General features: G+C 35.6%; 1 protein-coding gene across 1 annotated transcript; it reads left to right on the top strand.

The window, feature by feature from the left end:
• The first annotated feature begins 8585 nt into the window (after window positions 1–8585).
• Window positions 8586–15710, top strand: LOC130717103 (cytokinin dehydrogenase 7). Its single transcript, XM_057567215.1, has 4 exons — window positions 8586–9558; window positions 9660–9938; window positions 10816–11078; window positions 15094–15710. The coding sequence occupies exons 1-4, from the start codon at window positions 8644–8646 to the stop codon at window positions 15428–15430; spliced, it is 1794 nt and encodes a 597-aa protein (XP_057423198.1). The 5' UTR covers window positions 8586–8643; the 3' UTR covers window positions 15431–15710.
• The last annotated feature ends 6158 nt before the right edge of the window (window positions 15711–21868 follow it).

Here is a 21868-nt window from a genome sequence, read left to right as displayed (position 1 = left end):
TTAGAATAAAAAAACTATCCTGATATGTAGCTTCACTTTTGTTAATTCATGCAGTACAATGTCTCTTAGTTGAACCAATATTTGAGCTTGATTGCCATCACTTATCATTGGTCTCAAACATCAATGTAACTAGGATACTTGTTCTTGGTGCTAAATTCAACTGTAAGATACCCTGCCGCAATTCAACCTCAGTCACATCAAAACATTTTATTTTTGTGTGCGTATCTGATCATGATCGAACCTAAACGATATCCAACGAGATCTATAAATAATAATAGTCATATATAGTCAAGTAATTCTTGTTCAAAATCGCAAAGCCATCATATGCGACCCAAAACTCTCATGTACAATCAAATTAAAGATTTCAGCAGAAAACTAAACTAAAATGTTACGTTTGTCGTGCCGTCACCTAGTTTCCAAATTAATGACTATTGGTTTTTTTTTTTTGGATAAGCATTAATGCCTATTGGTTAATTCACGAAATTTTTTTTGTTTTATCTCATTTTTGTTCATTTTATCTTTTCATTTTTATTTTTTACTTTTATAATTATTTATGATATTTTTTGTGACGCCGGAGCCGACGAGGGCGGGGAGTGATCGCCGGTGCAGTGAGACACGAACAAGGAGCGGCTACTGGCAGGCTCCTAGGCGGAGGGGCACATGAATGAACCGATCTCGCACCCGAACAAGAGGTATTCCGATGCTATATAGGTATGAGACTATACAGTCAATGAGGGCATAAAAGATTTGATTGGTCACTACACCATTTTGTGCCTCTAGCAACACATTTTTTTGGCAACAAGTCTAAAGTGTTGCTTAAAATAGAATAGCTAACACTTGTTCAAAGTTGCCATAAAATTTGTATTTTATACAACACTCATATCCTAACATAGGATAATTGTTCCCTTAAAATTTATATAGCAACAATTTTGGCTTGTTAGTATTGTAAATTACATTGCTTAACATTTGACGAGTGTTGCTAAAAGTTTGGGTCACTGTTTAGTAATTATTCATTTCCCACTAAAAAAATAAACAAACAACAAGTTTTCTTCACTTTGTTCCGAACTCTTCCATTCAAATTGAAGTTAATATTTTCCTCTAACAAAATTTTCAAAATCAAAATCATATCAGAAAAAACGTGAACTCGCAAAGTTGATTTCTCCAAACGAACGACGATGAAGACGAAAACGTGAGCTCGCGAAGACGAAAACGGAAGCTCAGTCTCTCGCTCTCGCTCTCCTTCTTGCTCTCACACAGTCGCACGAAGCTTCAAGGTCTCGCAAAATCGCAATCGCTTTCTCTCTCGCACTCTCTCACAGATCCAGGGTTTGTCTCTCGTTCCTCTCGCCAACGAAAGGTATTCCTGGCCCATCTCTCTTTCTCTGAATCACTCACTCACTCTCAATCACTCACTTTCACTCACTCTCCCAATTCAGATGGTTTCAATTTGATTCAGGGTTTGGAACAATTTTAGTTTGATTTTAGGGTTTATTGAAACCATTGCTTCTTTGATTATTTGATTGAATGGATATGAGTGTTTTAGTTTGATTGAAGGTCAATGGATTAAGGAGCCATGTCTGATCTGGTTGTAATGTTTTTAAATGTAGGTGCTGGTCTTCCTGTGATAGCATCTGTGAATCACATAATCTCTTTTGGTGATCCTATTCATCGCATTATTGGGAATTTGAGTGGTATAATCTCCCTTTCTTCACTGTATGGTTAATTTTTTTTAGATATTATTATTTGGTGCTTGATCACAGCATTGTTAATAGGGACTTTGTATGCTAGGTATTTGAACACGAGGTTGAGCAAAAGCAGTACAAGCACTTGAAAAGTTATGTTATGTTACAAATGGAAAGTTGATTAATTAAGTTATTGAACTCATAGACCCATCTGATGTTTTTTTAGTTTTTTTTATTTTAATTTAAAGTTGAAAAAACATACAAGTGTACTTGTGCTTGAGTGTGTAGTGACCATTGGATGCACCTATTACTCTGGAGTGATGTTTCTGTTATATCCCCGACTTTTAACAGAAACTTTTTTCATCTTTTCAATTCAGTTATGAACTTTTATTTATTTTAGGTATATTCAAAAGCAAAGGAATGCTCATAAATACTTTTTGTGGAGGACTTTGCTATTCTACTTGCTAAATACTTCACATCATTTTACAAGCAGGTTGGTGACTGAAAATTTAATATATATCATCTTAATTGGTATAGAAATAACTTGCTTAGCTTAGACATAAATGTTAGATTTTTTTGGTTAATTTGTGAGGGGGGTGGGGGACTGGAATCTTGTTTTTGAAGGAGAGCTTAGAGTCTATTGAGACTTGTAAAGTTCTCTGTAAAAAAAAAAGACTTGTAAAGTTATGTTTTACATTTCTGGATTTTTCATTTCTTTGTTCATTTTTTCGTTCAGTGAGTAAAATATGATAAACAAGGATTGGGTTGACCTTCCACGATATTGTGAAGAATATATTAGTGGAGTTATACACTTCCTTGATGAGTTTTAAACTTAAGTATGTAATTCATGAATTATTTCTTGATTAGCTTTTTGCTTGTGTGCAACTCTTTTCAAATTTAGATTTCCTTGCTTTAAAGTGCTTTTAATGAGAATTGCTAATTTGAGTGTTAGTCATGCTAACCTTCATAATTTAGATTTCCTTGCTTTAAAGTGTTATCTAAGTAATTTTAGGCAACACATGTAAGTGTTGTCACAGACATTTGTGGCAACAATCGTTAATTGTTCATTAAAACTAGGGTTAATCCTCTAATTGGTCCCTGTGGTTGTGTGGCCGTCTGAAATTAGTCCCTCCCGTAAAATCTAAGTCCTCGCGTTTGAAAAAGTGTGTGTAGCAGGTCCTCGCCGGAGGGACTAATTTCCACACACTTTTCAAACGCGAGGACTTAGATTTTACGGGAGGGACTAATTTCAGACGGTCACACAACTACAGGGACCAATTAGAGGATTATCCCTTAAAACTAGTAACACTTTGAAGTGTTGCGAAAGCATCCACCCATAGGCAACACTTATCAAGTGTAAAATAGACTTAATTGTTGCTAAAAAAATTAATTGTTGCCAAAACAATAGGTAACACGGGCATATCCAACACTTCAAAAGTGTAACCTTTGATTTTAGGCAACACTTTTAGCACTTTATCCAACCATTTTGAAGTGTTGCTAAAAGTGAAAATTGTTGTAGTGGGTACTACTCATAACAACAAGATGTATCTTCTTTTCGGGAGTCCAACTCATAAGAACTTCATGGTTAAGTGTGCTAGCCTTGGAGTAATATTGGGATGGGTAACCTCCTGGGAAGTTTTCTCGGAAAGTGCGCAAGTGAGGACAAAGCGCGCTGAAAAGACTCGTGTTGTTACCGTGAGGCCAGTCGTCAGATCGGGATGTTACAAATGGTATCAGAGCCGACCTCTCCCAGTACGGTGTGGTTCGGGGACAAACAAAGCGGAAGCTGGTGGGCCTGTGACGCGGGGCCGACGAGGGCGGGGAGTGATCTCCGGTGCAGTGAGGCACGGACAAGGAGTGGCTCCTGGCAGGCTCCTAGGCGGAGGGGCACATGAATGAATCGATCTCGCACCCGAACAAGAGGTATTCCGAGGCTGTATAGGTATGGGACTATACAGTCAAGGAGGGCATAAATGATTTGATTGGTACTACTCATAACAACAAGATGCATCTTCTTTTCGGGAGCCCAACTCATAAGAACTTCATGGTTAAGTGTGCTAGTCTTGGAGTAATATTGGGATGAGTGACCTCCTGGGAAGTTTTCTCGGGAAGTGCGCAAGTGAAGACAAAGCGCGCTGAAAAGACTCGTATTGTTACCGTGAGGCCAGTCGTCAGATCGGAATGTTACATTTTTCACTTATATTTATCATTCACTAAATTTATGTGTGTTTCAAAGGTTAACAAAACAATATTTCAAATTAAATTTTGTGGAACCATATGGGCATGGATCAATCTCTGAATTATGTCATTTGAACCTGCAATTATGTCACGTGAAAGAAATAAGTAATCTGAGATTATTAAATTGGATCATAAATAGTTAAAATTAAATATTATATCATGTCATAATTAAATAATTTTTTAATTTTGTTGCTCATTAACATGTTATGTAAATGAATGATAGATGCATGCCTCTGCTATCCCAAATATACTGCGTTACCAGGTTTTTTCTTAGCTGATTTCTTCACTAACATGCAGGGGCCAAACCCCTTAGGAGCATTATTTTCTTATCCACCTGAACCACTTTCTCACTCTGTTCAACAAACCTAGCACCTTGGCTAGCTCTTTGTGGACATCAGAGAGGGACCATATATTGATCCTCCACTTGAACTATAATATTAACCAAACCAATATGCACGCAACCACCTAGCAGTAGGTTTAGCGTGCATCCTTCAATTTTATGCTCGTTTTTACCGCATCTGAAGTAAATAAGATGCAAATCCTCATATTATAGACAAAATTCATCCCCAATAGTAGTGAAATTTGGAACCAATTAACTTCTTATTCAAGTTAATCTCCATGCGAATCTTGGTGAATTTTACTCTCGAGTGGATTGAAGTGTGTGTATCTATTTTCAGCATTATCCCTCAGAGAGACCCAAGCCTCCATAGGAGTTTTACATTATAGAGATCAATAGGGAGTTTAGCGATTCGAACCTAGATGACAATTTTATGGCTCTATTATCATCAGCTTTAAACATTGGTCTCCACCTATGAACTAAAGGTAATGATCGAAAAGTGTCCAAGGTCCTCCATACAGAGCACATTTTTAATCGTTCTCAGAAGGAAATTAAACTAAGAAATAGTCTTCACTCAAATCTGTAACCTTTATAACCCTGTCTTTAGCCCAGAGGCGATGAATTTTTACTCCATCCATTTGAAGCCCAACTTCTTTTTAGCTTGACAATCAGAGTAAATCTCCATGGCTTTGCACCATTAACTATACTCATCCAACGAGATTGGCACTGCTGGTTGGGGTTAAAAGTTCCACGTACCTCCTCCAAATGCTCATCTATTGGGTACTTCAAGCAAAGTGAGAAATAATGCAGGGACACAGGAAAGATGAGAGAGTTTTAATCGTGCCTTTTAAAAATAACCTTTTTAAAACAAATATTAGTTCTTGAAAAATTTTCCAAAGAGAATATTAGTGCAGCGGATAAGATATAAGAGATTAATAGCTAAAGCAAGTAAAGCACACAAGAACTTCTCTAGGCTAAATCAGTGGGTTTACATCTAGGCCTTGGTATCCACTCAGATTTTCCACTATATGAGCCAAGTATAAATGACTTCTCATTCACAAGTATTCATCGGAAGTTCTCATCACACAAGTATTATCACGGACTTCTCCTAAAAAATACGTATTATCAAGGACTTCTCCTACATCCAAGAAATAAATTTTCTTCTACTTACATTCTCTTCACAAAGAGGGATGTAGAAAGTCTAAGATCTAGCAACTCGTATGAGTGCAAGATTTGACACTTATGAATACCAAGAGTATTTCAGAGAAAGATTTATTGGGTGAGCACTCTGAAGTTTTTGGATGAGATAGTTCTGAAGACTCTTTGCTTCTTCTCACTTTTCAATCTTTTCAAATCTGACTTGGTTGGTTCTATTTCTTCAGATTTTCAAGTCTTCCATTTAGAGTTGCACTCTAGGTTAAGAGACATTGTATCGTATGTGGTTTTCCGTTAGTTGACCATCCAAGGTACAAACGGTCATCTACTTTGCATAAAATGATTTTGCTCATTAAAGTACTTTGAGTCAGAGATATTTTTTGAAAATGTGATCCAAAAGGCAGGTAGAAGTTTTCTACAGTGGATTTTTCCTCTGAGTGAAATTTGGAGTTGGAGATAGTTATTTGATGTGACATGTATGACAACGTTGTACTTTTACTTTGTTTAATGTGTCTTTTGTAGCTCATATGATGTACTTTAGGTCTTTTAGCTATTTCCTCACAAACTTTAAGCATATGAGACTTCAGCTGACCATTCTTTTTTCCTTAAAGGCGTGGACGTTAGGCCTTTTGTTGAATGGTCAAAATAATGGATGATATTGTAATCAGACGAGACTCATGATATATAAACGTTAGTAGAGCAAGTCATATATTTCCCTAAAATTGAGATAGTAGAGATTTAGATAAATTTTTGCATGTCAAAAGAATATAATTAAAAACGTTATCACTCAAAATATGAGATTAAAGAATTAGACATCTAACGTTTGAACTTGACACATAAGTTCTCAACGACGGAATCCACAATATCCTAATGAGAAAAGAGTTTATAGAAACACTCCCCTGCCACTACTTTTCCCTGTATCGTTGTATGAGATATTGTTGCTCGGTTTTGAGGAACAACCCATTATTGACCCACCTCTTTCTTCCTTCTCAGAGAGATTTTCTTCAAATTGGGGTATGGAATCATCCGTAATGGACTCCTTCCTCCATTGTTTTCACCTTCTTTGTGTTATAAATTCGTTAGTCATCCTCCTCGGAAGTGGATTGATTTCAAGCCAAGAAACCCTAGCAGAAGGGGGTCTCTCTCTCCCTCTCTCTCTCCCTCCCTCCCTCCCTCCCTCCCTCTCAATACTACACATTTACTACATTCTTTTTCATCACATGCATACAAATATAAATATACAATTCAGTAAGTTTGAAACATTTTCATTCTCCGAAATAATTTAAAGCGGCTCTATACATTAGTTATTTCATATGCTTTATCTTAAACGAAGTAAAATATATTTTCTAAATTAAAGATTATTTATGATGTAATACGTGGTCATGTAATGGGAATTTCCTCTGGTACAAGCAAAAAAATTCTGGGTTAAATACAAGAGTGACATGTACCAGTAGGAAAATTACACTTGGATTATTTATTAATAATAGTATAGGCTTTTTGAAACTCTGAAATCAACCCTGTAGGTTTATTGTAATTATAAACTAACCCCAGAACCTTCTGTTTTTCGAATTCAATCCTTATGTTACTGTGTCCCCTCCCCATGCACGCCTCCACCGACCATGCCATGTCTTCATCTCCGTCCGACCACCGCGGTGGCAGAGGTTGAGAACGTTCAAAATAATGCAGAATAAAGATGAAGAAACCCTAGCCAGTCTGACAGTCTCCTCCGATCCACTCTTCCCCTTCTTCAAAACAAAACACAAACATAATAAAGATGAAGAAACACTAGCCCTTTTCCCTTTTAATAACCCAGAACCACAACCACCCCCAATTTCCCCTTTCCCCTATTAATAAAGGCGCAACTCAATCCAACGACAACAACAAGAGAGAGCGTGAAAATCGAAAGGAGAAGGTAATTAACTGGATGCTTCTGGTAATAGTAGAAAAGCGGACACAACGTTGCAATTGCAACCAAAATCAGCATAAAAGAAACAAAGAATTGAACACTGAGTGGTAGAATCAGAAGCAATTAGGATTCACCACCATCACCGCCGAGGCACTTCCCCTTCTTCAGATGGAACGATGTTGTGTGATCTCTATTTTGTCTCTGGGTTGGCTGGCTATGGTTTTGATCTTCAGAATATTTGGGAGGTTGATGATGCTGGCCATGAAAACAATGAAAACCCATGCCATAAATCCTTCATAAATCCATATCCGATGCCGTCGTCCACCTCCACACCGTTCAGTTCCCCTCAAAAGAAGTTGGCCTCCCCGACGGCGTCGGAACCATGACAGCCCTCACTAACCTCGCTGACTCCGCCATGCTCCTCCAAGGGCCAATCAGAGATTTCGTGGTGCAGAACCCACCCGACTGCATCGTCGATTTCATGATGCCATGGGTTGGTGGCCTAGCCAACAGGCTTCGAATCCCCAGGCTCGCCTTCAACGGCTTCTCTCTCTTCACCGTCTCCGCCATGGAATCCGTCAGAAAACACCGCTCTGAAACCGATCCCCGTCCCGGATTTTCCTCACCATATCACCCTGCGCGCGAGACCACCGAAATCCACCACTGGATTCATGGAATCTCTGCTGGAGAAAGAGCTCACAAGCCACGGGCTTGTCGTGACCAATTTCGCTGAGCTCGACAGAGAAGAGTACATCTAGTACTACGAGAGAATCACCGGTCACAAGGCTTGGCATCTTGGCCCTGTTTCTCTGATTTGCAGAACAGAGCAAGAGATTGTACGGTGAAGTGGAGGTGGTTTGGCTGGGATTGATTCTTTGTTGTGGTTATGGGTGGTTTGGGGTTGCTGTTAGATGATGTATTGGGGGTGAAGAATATGGGTATGGGAATGACTATGTTTACATACATAATTATTAAAAAGGGTAAGGACATATTTAGTAAGTTAAAATTCAGTTGGATCATAATGTAAATAGTGTAAAAAAATCTAGTCAGCACTTCTCATATTAAGTGTTCATGTATTACTGGTACACCTCAATTGAATTTCTGGGCACCCAAGCATGCACCCATGTAATGTTTCTTTACATGATCATCACATGTGTCATCTAATGGTAATTTAGTTTAAATCACGTAAATATATTTAATAGAATCTCAAAATTACCACTAATTCTACATCAAAATTAAATTCTTTTTGTGACATGCTAATCTCTTTAGTTGACTATATTTAATAGAATCTCATATTCCCAACATTTCCACTAGCTTTTCTTTTGATGACACAATTGAAGAATAAATCCAAGCAAATCCAAATCAGCCACTATTTAAACCCACAACAAACCTCTCTCACCTGCAGCAAACCAAGCACACCTCACCTCAACTCAAAGTCGAAAAAAGTAAAGCCACTAAATTCCCAAAAGCCTCAAACTCAAACAAACACTACCAACAGAGAAGAAGAAACCAAAACCCAAAAACCCCTTTCACCTTCAACCAACACAAACATGATAGCTTACCTTGAACACTTCGTCCACGGAAATGACACCGAAGTCCCACTCCAAAACGACGCCGTCGCAGCTCTCGAAGGCGCCGCTTCCTTCAACTTCGGCGCCACCAGCCTCGCCGCCAAGGACTTCGGCGGCATGAAGTCCGCCCACCCCCTAGCCTTAATCCGCCCCTCCTCCGCCACCGACGTGGCCCGCGCGGTGAGAGCAGCGGCGAGGACCCCAAACCTCACGGTGGCTGCCCGCGGCAACGGCCACTCCATCAACGGCCAGGCCATGGCGGAGAGAGGCCTCGTCCTCGACATGCGCGCCATGGCTGACGAGGAAGACCACTTCACCCTCATCTGTCTCGACGAGTCCCCATACGTCGACGTTTCGGGAGGGGCATTATGGGAAGACGTCTTGAAACGCTGCGTTTCACGGTTCGGCCTCGCACCGAAGTCATGGACCGATTACCTCGGGTTAACGGTGGGAGGGACGTTATCTAACGCCGGCGTTAGTGGTCAGGCTTTCCGTTACGGCCCTCAAACCGCCAGCGTAGCTGAATTGGAGGTAGTTACCGGCAAAGGCGACACCGTCATCTGCTCGGAAACCCAAAATTCCGAGCTCTTCTTCGCCACGCTCGGCGGCTTAGGCCAGTTCGGTATCATCACCCGAGCCCGCATCGCTCTTCAACAAGCCCCTAACATGGTAAACATCGATTAACAACTTTGCTCATCAATAAAAAACCAAAAATCAAATGATTAATTTTAGTTATTATTTTAATTTGTTATTAATTCTCTTTTTTTTAGGTGAGGTGGATAAGGGTAGTTTATTCAGAGTTTGAGGACTTCACTGAGGATGCAGAGTGGCTCGTGACACGCAAAGAAGGTGTGGACGGTTTTGATTACGTGGAAGGGTTCGTTGTAGTGAACGGTGACGACCCTTGTAACGGGTGGCCCACTGTGCCCGTGAACCCAAACCAGCAGTTTGACCCAGTTCATGTCCCGCGCTCCGCTGGCCCGGTCCTCTATTGCTTAGAACTCGCCCTTCATTGCCATCACTCAGACCACCCTTCTGAAATTGACATGGTTGGTAGCTAAACTAAATTTTCTCAATTTAGTTCATCTTTTTTTCTTAACCACAATGCACACAAACCCGACCCGTGTTTGATGTTCGGGTCGGCCGGGCCATTGAGTGGGTCGCTTACTTTAATAAAGGGAAGTTCAAGCATTATCCGAAAGTGAATAATAATGAATGAACACTAATATCAAAGATAATTTTAAGGGTAGAGAACCAAATTTAGTGGGTCCCGGGTAAAAAGTCAAAATATGCAGATTTGAGATTTCACTTCACCTACACATGTACTACGAAGTTGGGGCTTATTTAATTCTTGTCTGGCATAAGGTCCATATATACATAACGTCATACAGATCATTTGGGTATAAGTGTTGGTTTTGGGATTTTGGATATTGGGAATTTTTTGTAGTAATTTTAAATTTTTTTGAAAGAGGAAATAAATGTAAATGTAAATGCCAATGGTTCGTGAAAACTGACAATACGGTCGTAATGCTATCTTCCATTGGATTTTCTGACACCATCAACTTTCCTAAAATGCCTGTGTTGTTGGTTTCAAATTACCGAAGGGGACTGTACCTTGCATGGCTGATACCTTAGCAACTAGCATAAAATGGTAATGGTAGAGTTTCTTCACGGTTAAAGGTTAAAATGGTCATGTAACACCACTGAGTGCTCCATTGCTCTGATCATTGAGATCTCGCTGACGTTACGGTCCCCACACTAGCGAAAATGGCCAAAAAACCATCATTTTCTGGAATCTGCAGTAAAGTATGTGTATAAAAATATATATATTAATTTCCCCCAATGACGTAAATGCCCTCGTTTCAGCAAGTACACTCCCCCTCAGTGGTACTTACTTACTTCACTTGTTTTGTTTTTTTCTCGCAGAAAGTGGATAGATTGCTTGGACGGCTACGATTCATTAAGGGTCTTCGGTTCGAGGTGGACGTGACATACATGGAATTCTTGTCACGCGTGAAGCGCGTGGAGGAGGATGCGAGAGTGAATGGGATTTGGGACGCGCCTCATCCGTGGCTGAACCTGTTTGTGTCTAAGTCCAATATGGCTGAGTTTGATCGTGAAGTGTTTAAGAAGATCCTCAAGCACGGCATTGGTGGTCCTATTCTAGTCTACCCGCTATTGCGAAGCAAGTAAGTACACGCGCCCTATTTAATCTTTTTATTTTATCATTTTTTTTGTCAAAATGTAGATTTAGCAAAATGTTTTAAATGCGTTTGTTGGGTTGGTTGCGACTTGTGTCATGTGTTTGAGAATTGAGCTAGTGACCTTCCACCTTGACATAAATTCTTTTTGTTCATTTGTATGTTTACATATACGGTGAAAAATCACTGCGAAACTAAAAATCATTGCGAAACTAAAATCACAGTCAACAATTCAAGTAAATGTTAAGAAAAGTTGTATCTGTTTACTGTGATTTTGATTCACGATGATTTTTCAACGTGATGCATTTTGACGTGGTTGCGGAGGGACCACTAATTTTAGACATAGTTGGTTAAGATTTTGAGGGTGGGGCTAATGATATTCCACTAGAAAGGGTCAAGCCAGAATGGGACCCACGGTTCCACCATCTTATGGGGGTAGGGTAGTGGAGTGGAGGTAACCTCAGCAGTTCCATCATCCTGCGGTTGTACCATCCTTGCGGTGAGCATGTCCGTACAGTATCACACACCTATATTCCTGTTGTTCTTGTTCACTCCTTTCCTTTTGCCCGCGGTTGGCGCTAAGCTAACTTGGAACCTGTTCCTTTGCGTTGAGACAAAGTCATAAAGATAGAGTTAAGAACAATCACTGGTGTATTAAATATTAACTCTTTTCTTACACGAATATGCTTTATAGACGACTCAATCCAAATTAAAAGGAGAGACAGAGGGGGAAGATAAGAGTTTTATAAATGTAGAAAGTAAGAAAGGAAAAAAAATAGATGATACAAAAATATAATGTGAAAAACACGCATAATCCAGAAAACTAGGTCATTCTCAAAATTCACAGCCACCCGATTTACATTCATACTCTTCAAAACAAATACTTGAACTACTTTCTACAATACTATAAAACACGAGTATAAAAGATAAAGAAAACACAAATGTAAATTTAAAATGTTTCTCAGTGTTTATGCATCTTCAAACTAAGAACTTGAGTCAATATTATAGTCGTGTGGCCTCTTTTTTCTTCACTTTGTTGAGCAATGTGAGACTTCTTTAAGAGCTTCCCTGACCTCCCTCTTCAATGAACCTACAAGGCGATGTGAGACTTGTTCAAAATTGATTCTAAGAAAAAAAAATCAAAATAACATGTTATAAAATTAAATCTAATTATTAATTACCCCCCTTGATTTACCTTTTTGCATCAATCTCTTTCTTACTTTTATTTTTTTATTCATCAAACTCCAATGCCTCACACTTTCTCTCAGTGAAGACTGGACTCTGGAGTCTGGAGGCACTTTTGTCTGTGCATGAATCTGTGTGGTAGTGTTTAGTAAATAAAAATTGTAGTGTAGTGTTGTCTAGCTAGTAGTAACTAGTAAGTGATGGAAATGGGTGGGGAAATTGAAATTCTCTCTGGACCTGTGAAAACGTGATATTTTTCCCATTAATTCCATCCCCAACAACGTATCTTTCATGGTCAGTTTTGCCAATAAGAATGGACAAGGATGTTTATTCGCCAACCGGATTATAGTGACACCGGTTTTTGTATGGACGCTAGAGGATGAAGATTTGGTTCCTGACAGACAAAAAACACAAAATCGCCCTTGTGGTTCCACATACACAGGGATTGTGATGCTGTTGCTTTTTTTCTCTGAGGATTGGAATTTGGTTCTCTTAAAAACCCCACCTTGCCCAATATGTAACTGCTTCAAGTCATGCGCGAAGATCGAATTGACCTTCAACACTATTATTAGTACTGTATCAGATTACATGGTGCCATATTTATAAGTAAAAATTTAACCATAATCTAGTACTATATATAATAAAAAGCTCATCATTATTATTGCTTTCTCTTCTTAAGAAATTAAAACTCACATAACCTTTCAGTAGTTGGTGGTGGACCTGAATTAGGCCCTTCCCCTATCTCAATTGTCTCTAGAAATCTGTGCATACACTCTACTATTCTTGTCTTGTATGCTAAATTATGATTGCAATTTTCTTAATCAAGAAAAGTTTACTGCATTTGTGATGTGTGAGGATACTCTGTTGTGGGGATTTGGCTTCTTTAAAGTGAGTCTTTTACTTTAGAGGAGTCGAACCACCCTTGATGTGGATATTGAGTTTGAATATCTACAACTCCCTCGTGCAAAATTATAGACCCTTGATTTTGTAGTTAATTGCTACAACTAATCTAAATAAAATAAAATAAACTTCACAAATTAAAGATTTATGGTAATTTATTATAAGCTGCAGAGAATCTGAATTTAGGGGATATATCATACTGTCATGTGAAAATTTTGTATTTATCTCTTACATTATATCTATTTTGTTTTCAAAAAAAAAATACATTATATCTATTTTACCCTCTAAATACATCTATATATATATGTAAAGCACACTTGTGTTTTTTGCATGCAATAAATGCATTAAATCATAAAAGCTCACATATTTTTATATTAAATACATTAAAAAATAAATAATTTAATAAATTAAAAACTGAAAAAAATTTATTATAAAAAACTATTCAACTACTTATATTAAATAACAACATTCATAGACTTAAAATTGACTTGAGCTTTGCATTTAAAAAATTTAAAATATCAAAATTAAAAACAAAATAATATTTATTAATAATTAATTTAGATTAAACACTTTTAAAATAAAAAAAATTCTATATATATATATATATATCTATATACATATGTAAAGCAGACTTGAAAAAATAACATTAAACACATAAAAAATAGTAAATTTATTTTGAATTAAAAACATTAAATAAAAAAATTGAAAACTAAAATAAAAACTACATCAAATTTATTATTCATTAAATTAATTGTTAAACTTTTCAATTTCTCATATTTAAAAGTAAATATTAAAATTTAAAACTTTTCAATTTCTCTTATTTAAAATGAAATATTTAAATTATTTAAATTTTAGCTATTCATTACAACTTGAGGTGAATTTTTAAAAAATAATAATAATTGAAATTGACTACCTTACATTAATGACAATAATAGATTGTTAATAATTATTTGTTTATATTTTTTACATTATTGTTAATAATAATTATAAATCTTATTAGTTATTAATCATAAGTTGAGAAATTTTAAAAAAATAAAAAATAAAACTTATTACTATTTACAAAAATATTTATTAATAATTAATATCGAAAAAATAGTTGAAAATTAAAAAATAATGTCTCTATAAGATATTATTATTACTATATTGAATGTGTATATTATTTGAAAAAAAAAATTAATATGATTTTTGATCTATTATGTAGAAATAAAAATAACTTGAGGAAGCATAACAGAGAAAAATAATTATTTTATTTCAAGTTATAAAAAGTTTTTTCAATTATAATTTTTAAGTTAAAATTATTTCAAGTTCAAAAAAAAGTTAAAATTATTTTATTGTTGATAAAAAAGTATAAAAAAAATATGTTATTATAACTTATATTAAAACCTTATTACTATTTAAAATATTTTAAATTCACTTAAGGATTTTTCAAATTATTAAATTGGTTTTTAAGGATTAGTTATGATTGAAAAATAGAATAACATATGGGGACAATAATTGAGTATCAATGTTTACAACCGGATATATGATAAATCAGCACCTCTGCAATTGAAACCACAATAATAAACCTAAAAACAGAGAACCCAAATCAATAAAATATATTACAACCAGAGTTTTTAAAATTAATTTAATACTAATACAAAAGAAATTTAATTACACTGTAATAATTTTTATACTATATTAAAAAAGTAGTGTAAATAAACCCGTGCAACGCACGGGTATTATTTCTAGTTATATCTATTTTACCCTCTAAAATATTGTCTATTTTCTCTTTTTTTTTTTTTCACCTCATATTACCATGTGACATGAAATAATTTTAATTCGTGAATTTAGATTTCTAGCAATTTAGTTTTCCTAAATTCTATGTAATTTGCTTGATTGATTAATTCTACGTTCTTTTGTTTTTTGTTTAATTAATCAGGTGGGATAGTCGACACTCAGTAGTGGTGCCTGACAGCAACATCTTCTACATAATAGCATTGCTCCGATTCATTCCACCACCCCCAAAGGGACCACCTACAGAACTCTTGGTGGCACAAAACCATGCAATTATTCAGTTGTGCTACACCAGAGGCTTTGATTTCAAGCAATATCTACCTCACTACCAGTCACAGGATCACTGGAAGCTACACTATGGAGATAAGTGGTCTAGATTCGTTGAGAGAAAAGCCAATTTTGATCCCCTGGCTATTCTTGCTCCAGGCCAGAAAATTTTCACCAGAATCCCTCAACCTTCAATTTGTCCATCACATAATTAATTAGGTTTCGGTGTTTCGCTGGTTTCGAACTGAGGATCTGTTGGTGGGTGAAATTCTCTTAACCAACAAACCGGTCGAGAAACCGGCAGTTAATTAGATTAATAGCTTGTTAATTTCCCAACCATTGTAATTTTGTCTTCAATTTTTTCCCCCTCCCCCCATGATCCTCCTCTTGTAGTTTCTCTAATTTCCACAATGTTGCTGCAGCCATATTGTACATGAATATTTTTGGGATGAAATTAATATGAATATCAATCTAGACCCTTCTTCTCCCTGTCAATTAAGGATTGGATGAGTCGTGTATCTAAAACTATAGCAATGGTCATATAGGCTAAGATCATATATACATACAAGCATGACACGTATGTATATGTACAAGTTATAGTAATTGGTTCTTGTCACTTTCATCCTATCAAACTAGCAAACTAGCTATAGTGCTTGTCAACCAATCCTTAGTAATTGGTTCTTGTCACTTTCATCCTATCAAACTAGCAAACTAGCTATAGTGCTTGTCAACCAATCCTTTTCCCTTGGTCTCTTTGGATTTTTCAAAACCTACGTGCCAATCATCAAACCGCGCACTACATGTATATGAGTCTTATCTGAGACAATATTAACTGGCTTTGATGTTTCAGTTGAACTTTGTTTCGTTACTACCTCACTGGAATAGAACCCTTATGTCACATGACAATAGTAGAAGATAATGAGTGAAATAACCTCAAGCAAAAGCATAGACAGTCCCCTTAAAACGGCAAGCAACACAAGAAGATGTTCAACTGACCTAACCAAAGAATGTGTTTGGGTGCAATTCTTAAATGTGGATCTGAGCTATAAACGTGGATTAGAGCTTCAAATGTGGATCTCCATCGTTTTGAAGATGTTTGTAAACGAATTTTGAGAATCGATTCTACAAGTTTAATCCGAATCTGGCAGAATTAACTTGGGTAGCTTCTCCATCGGCCTGGTCCGATTTTGTGTTTATGTATTATAATTCAATTACGAAAATCAATTATGAGTAAAATGTATTCAAATATAAATCACGTCACTTAACTCACGTTACCACATAGTTTTAAAACTCGGCTCGGACCGGCCGGTCCGACCGGTTGAACCGGGACTCGGTCACCTGGCCGGTCCGAGCCTCCTAACGGATCGGCCATGCAGTCAAACCGGTGGGAACCGGTACGGCTCGGCCGGTTTTTAATTGAACCGGTGACTCGGCCGGTTTTTAATTGAACCGGCGAGTCACCAGTTTTTTTTTTTGCAACAGCTGTTTATTCTTTAAAAATATTAAAAAGGAACCTGGCCAGGATTCGAGCACGTTCCTTGGAGGAAGAAAGCAAGGAAATCCACCACTAGGCTAGGCAACTGGTTTGGTATAATTATTACAATTAATTATATATATAAAATAAAAAATGAATAAATTAGTAGCAATAACAGTATAACAAAATCTCTTTTACGAAAAGAAAAACAGTATAAAATCTTTTGACAAATATAGATAAGTATTGTTTATCATAAAACTAAAATCACAATTCCAAAAGTGACAATATTTACTTGTGTCATTTATTTTAATGTAAATATTTAATAACTATAATTTAAAATAAATTATTTGTATGCTTTTTACTATTATTAAAAAATGTAGAACCTATTTTTAATTGATATTTTAAACTTATATGTAATATTTTGTTGTAGTTAAATATTTCTTGTTGGTATTTTAATTAGGTACTTGTGTGATGGTAATGATTTTAAATTTAGAGTATGGAGTTAATAATTAGTCTTAGCTAGTATATTATTAATTTTTTATTTTTTTTAAATACACCGAGTCAAGCAATCGAACCAGTGACCCACTGGTTCGACCAGTGACTCAATGACTCGGTACCCCGACCGAGTCGATGACCGAGCCGAGTTTTAAAACACTGCGTTACCATATCCAATTATGGTTAGACTCAATTTTACTAACGTTAGATTCAAACAAACACTCCCCCAAAAACCAAAACAACAAATTCGAAAAAAGAACTCGAGGTCACCAACACCCAATAAAAGCTCCAAACAAGATCAAAAACTTGGAAACAACTACTCCCCTCATTATGTTCTACATGACCCAAACCAAGCAACAATAAATTGAATGGCATCTTCGTCTGAACACTCAAAAACCACGCTAACATTCACCCCCTCCAAAAAAGTGTCTCGATGTCATCAAGATACCATCAAAATCATGAGCCTCCAACAAAATCACAGGATTATCTTTAATTGGAGTAACCTCTAGCAACTCCTGCGACCCAAACTCCTCCTCCCTCTATTTATCAGTTTCATGGGGCTACCTCTTGTCTTAGGAGCACCAAAACCATGATCAGCTCTACTCGTCTTACAAAGCTTGAATCTAAAAGCTACTCCGACATCTTCCTCAACACAATTAACATTATGTCAGACCTACACCAAGCTGCAGACACACCTAGTTCCAAGCAACGATCTTATTCTTTTGAATAAGAGTAGTGAGCAAACTCCAACCCACAACCAGAGAGCGAAAACTACAACATTTTTTGCTTTTAGCAACACTGGTTTGCAATAGGCAAAATGTGTTGCTTAAAAATGCATTAAGTACCACCTCAGACCTGTTGCAATAAAGAGTTCGTTTTAGGCAATAAATATTTCACAATACTAAATAATTGTTATGTATTTTATATAGGGATCAATTATCATGTGATGATTGTTGTATTTTCCACACAATAGGTTTAAGTTTCTCACCATATTACCATAGAGTATAAGAAACGGTTACCAAGAGGAATAGATAATACTGGAACATGAGACCGTCGAAAATTGTTGCGTAAAATTTAGGAAACATTTTCCGTGTACCATGGCTACACGGGTTGGCAATGGGCCCCGTAGGTGCGGGTTTGACCATTCCCACACCAGAACCCTAACTTAACACTCAAACTCAATATAGGTGCAAAAGTTAAACCCAAGCCCATGAGTTTCGGGTTACCCATAACCCGATGTGAGCACCGAACGCAAAAAAACCCAAAAACCTTATCCGAAAACAATATGTACATAAGAGAACAACATGAACATAAGCTAATTAAACCTCATCATCTTTCCAATACAAAGGAAAAAATATAGTTTATGAACATAAGTTGATAAACAACATAACTCATGAATTTTTACGTTAAAGAAAACCCTACTTAGTAACTTTGATAATATATATCTGATAATTACATGCATAAGGCTTCGGGTTTGGGTTTGGGTTTGGGTATGGGTTTAGAGCATGTTTGGTTTTCAGTTGGGTGAATGTGAAAGCAAATTCACTCAACCCAACAAGTGTATGTTGTAGGCTGAATGTGCATTGGAAATCATAATCTCGAATTTCAATGCTTCAAACGGACTTCCTAACTGAAAACTGAACATGCACTTAATCAATCTCACACCTGAACCCAAACATGTTTTAAAATTCGGATGAAACCCAAACCCAAACCCAAAGAAATCAGATTTTGCCCAAAATTTCGGGCTAGGTTCGGATCGGGTCTCGCGGGTGTGAATTTTCCTGCCATCATGACTACATTTTTGAATTGTTGTGAAAAGTACAAAAAATGTTGTAGCGGAAGGATCCACTGAACTACCCCTACCTCTGCCAGAAGATAAAAAAGGTCCCCTCTCATGTGTCAATTGGGATACGCCCCCCACAAAGTACCGAAAGAGGAAACTTCCAAATACAATATGCCTCCCCATTGAAAAGATTAAGAATTGAGATGTTACATGACAGTGTTAAGTAAAACATTATCTTTATTTCTCCGCATAAATATATTGAGAATCTTATCTATTTAGTATGTGTTTGGATCAACATTAGCATAATTGATATGGTCATAATTGACTATTTTAAATACGAGTTAAAGTGATGTGATTTATGTATACATTTATCATAAAAGTGATTTATTTAAGAGGATTTGGCTTGAATAACTTTGATTAGAATTGTTTTTGAGTGTGTCATGACTAAAATATATATGAATATTATAATCCATATAGATAGACTTTGCGTCAATTATTTTTTCTTTATATTTATATGAATTAATTTTGTTAAATTAATGATAATATATGAATGGAATTTAAATTAATTTCATGGAGTTAACAATAATATATGAATGAATTATAACTTTTAAAATAAAATATATATTACTAAAAACTTGCAAATGATACAAAATGTACGACAACAAGTATCAAGTTAATCAAATATGAAATAGTTATTAAAAGGTACAATAAGCTATCAATATAAAACATAATAATTGTTAATGTTATTTTGAACAGCAAGATGAACATATAAAATACAAATAATTTTTTCAAATGTGTGACTCGTTTTGTTTGGGTGAGAATAGACTAGGCTAGACTTTATGTAAATAGTTTGGCCTACTTAAAAATTTTATGGCCTAAGTTTGGCTTATTACATGACATAGGCTTTTTCGAGTATGATCTAGCCTTCGTGAAAGTCATTCCTAAAATTCCATCTTGAACTATAGTAGCCTATTTAAATGCCTTTTACATAATAAGATTTTACATCTTCCAACAAAATTTTGCCAACAAAATTTTGTAAAGAGACTAGCAAAAAGAAATCTTTCAGTAATCAAGCTAGCAAGATTACAAGCTACGACATGAATATATAAACTGGAATATATATGTTGCGCTTTTTAGGATTTGAGAGTCCATTTACAATTATACTTCATATGATGTTATTTAAATAGGTTGTATATTTATTTCTAAAAATAGATGAATATCTTTGAATCATTATATAAGTCAACTTGTTTAAAAAGTTTAAAAATGTAAATAAGTATACAATATTATATAAGATATTATAAGAAAAAGCAAATTACACTAACCCCTCAAGGTTTGTCAAAATGACACACCACTCTATTCTCATCTAAAATATACATCCACCCCTTTTAAATTTTGCGACGAAATATTAGAATCTGTCACAAAATCATTGGATCATGAAAAATAGAGACAGAATCTATGTAGTTCATAAAGTGATGATTTTCGTCACAAATTTTGTCACTAACTTAAATCCATCTACTTTAGCAATAAACTTTTTTCCATCTTTAAAAATCGTCACTAATACATGTAAAGTCTATTGAGCTTAAAGTACATTTCAAATTAAATATCATTTTAAAAATAGAATTGATTTTGACCAAGTAAAATTGATTCTACTTTCCAAACGTGCATTTAATACTATATAGTGAGAAATATGCACATAGTTTTAAGTTTTAACTTGACACTGTTATGTGAAATTTTCAGCTGAGAAAGATCTTGATTCTTGAGGTAGCTTGCTCAATCCGTGATTGATTAATAGTATAATATATATAGATATAGTCCCTGCTTTTTGCTTCCTTCATTTCAAATTAACTTGAAAGCTGGGAAAAGTAAGTAAAACATACATAAATCTGAAAGTGAAGCCACTTATGTTTGGAGTTAGGTAAATCAAATTCTTTATTGCCCTTTTGTAGCTTTTACAAGTAGGAAAAGATCAAATCTAGTTCAATAAAACAAGCTAGATAGAAAGCTTTTGCTTTTTTGTTGTCCATCCCCCTTTGAAGTGGTTTCCACAAATCCTCGGGCTATGCTTGTTTGACACAAAAACCAAACAAAATCTACTTGGGTTCATGATTCTCCATTTTCATATTCTTTCTTTTGGCAACTTTTGTTTTCTTTCGTCTTGTTCTTTTTCTCTCGTCTGTAATTTCCTTTTACTCTTATTAAAAGTAGAGAAAAGTAGAAAATACTTGGTCCCTTACGTAGCTTTAGAAGGCAATAATAAGATCATGATTTCTTGTAAGAAGCACCACCCAATCACGCAGCGTTTACGCGATTAGACTCATGCAAAAGGAGCATCTACGTTCTATGGTAAACGTGTCATGCAAGGACGTAATCGATTATTTTACCATATATCATCTTTATTAACCTATGTTTAATTGGGCTGAGTAAACAGTAACTTATATATTTAAATGTTTCTTCTAGAAACAAGTTTGTTGCAAAATTTAGCTAAAATATTTTAATCCAACAAAAAGTTATATTTTATCACTTAAGCGTGCTTTTTTTTTCTTTGGAAAGCTAAATTATAGGCGTATTCCATTTTTTGAGCAAAAGTTTTTTTTAAACGGTAAAAAAAAAATTATAAACAAATGTTAATAGTATTAATAAATTAGTTCATTTATTACAGTTTTGATCCGAACTCCTTCACATTTATTTCCCTAACCCTTATGTCTTTTACCTCTTACCACTTAAGTTAATCATTAGTGACTTTAAAATAGTAAAAGTATTTCCTAATAAAATCGCAATACATCATTTGTTAACAACTCTAATTTAATGTTGAAAATGACTCAGAATATACACACGCAAGCGATGCGCGTGTAATAAAAGTGGCAACTTAATTACATTTCTTATTACTTATTTAATGTTTAG

The sequence above is a fragment of the Lotus japonicus genome, chromosome 5 (assembly GCF_012489685.1).
Source record: "Lotus japonicus ecotype B-129 chromosome 5, LjGifu_v1.2".
Taxonomy (NCBI): domain Eukaryota; kingdom Viridiplantae; phylum Streptophyta; class Magnoliopsida; order Fabales; family Fabaceae; genus Lotus; species Lotus japonicus.
This window is presented reverse-complemented; position numbering and strand designations above follow the sequence as displayed.